The 337-nt window shown below is 60.2% G+C and overlaps 1 protein-coding gene across 1 annotated transcript in view; it reads right to left on the bottom strand.

Moving 5' to 3' along the window:
• Positions 1-107: 107 nt before the first annotated feature.
• ADAMTS15 (ADAM metallopeptidase with thrombospondin type 1 motif, 15) overlaps positions 108-337 on the bottom strand; it is a gene marked incomplete at its 5' end in the record, with an annotated part of 8,279 nt that continues 8,049 nt past the window's right edge. Inside the window, 1 exon segment of the mRNA XM_010078760.1 lies at positions 108-336. Within this exon segment, the coding sequence (XP_010077062.1) occupies positions 108-336 (229 nt within the window).

A 337-nucleotide genomic window follows, 5' to 3' on the forward strand; every position in this document is an offset into this window, starting at 1 on the left:
GTGCTATGGACATCTTCCCCCTCTCCCAAGCCCTGGCTTTGGATGCTCAAGCTGCATCCAGCCAGCAGAACACCATTCCCTTCCTCGCAGGCACCCCTTGAACCCACTCAACACGGCCTCAAGGTGCAAAAATCCAGCTCCTGGGGCTTCCTCCGAAAATTGCAACTCTCCCGGGGCAGCAGGCGCCCGGTTGGGACCAAGCACTTCAATGCTCGTCTCTTAAAACCCCGACCGCAGCTTTTGGAGCAAGGAGACCAAGGTCCAGCTTCCCACGTTGGGCAGGGCTCCCCACACAGCCGGACATCAGCCGGTCGTTGTGCGGCATCGCATTCGGCGG

The sequence above is a fragment of the Pterocles gutturalis genome, unplaced genomic scaffold (assembly GCF_000699245.1).
Source record: "Pterocles gutturalis isolate BGI_N339 unplaced genomic scaffold, ASM69924v1 scaffold14603, whole genome shotgun sequence".
Taxonomy (NCBI): domain Eukaryota; kingdom Metazoa; phylum Chordata; class Aves; order Pterocliformes; family Pteroclidae; genus Pterocles; species Pterocles gutturalis.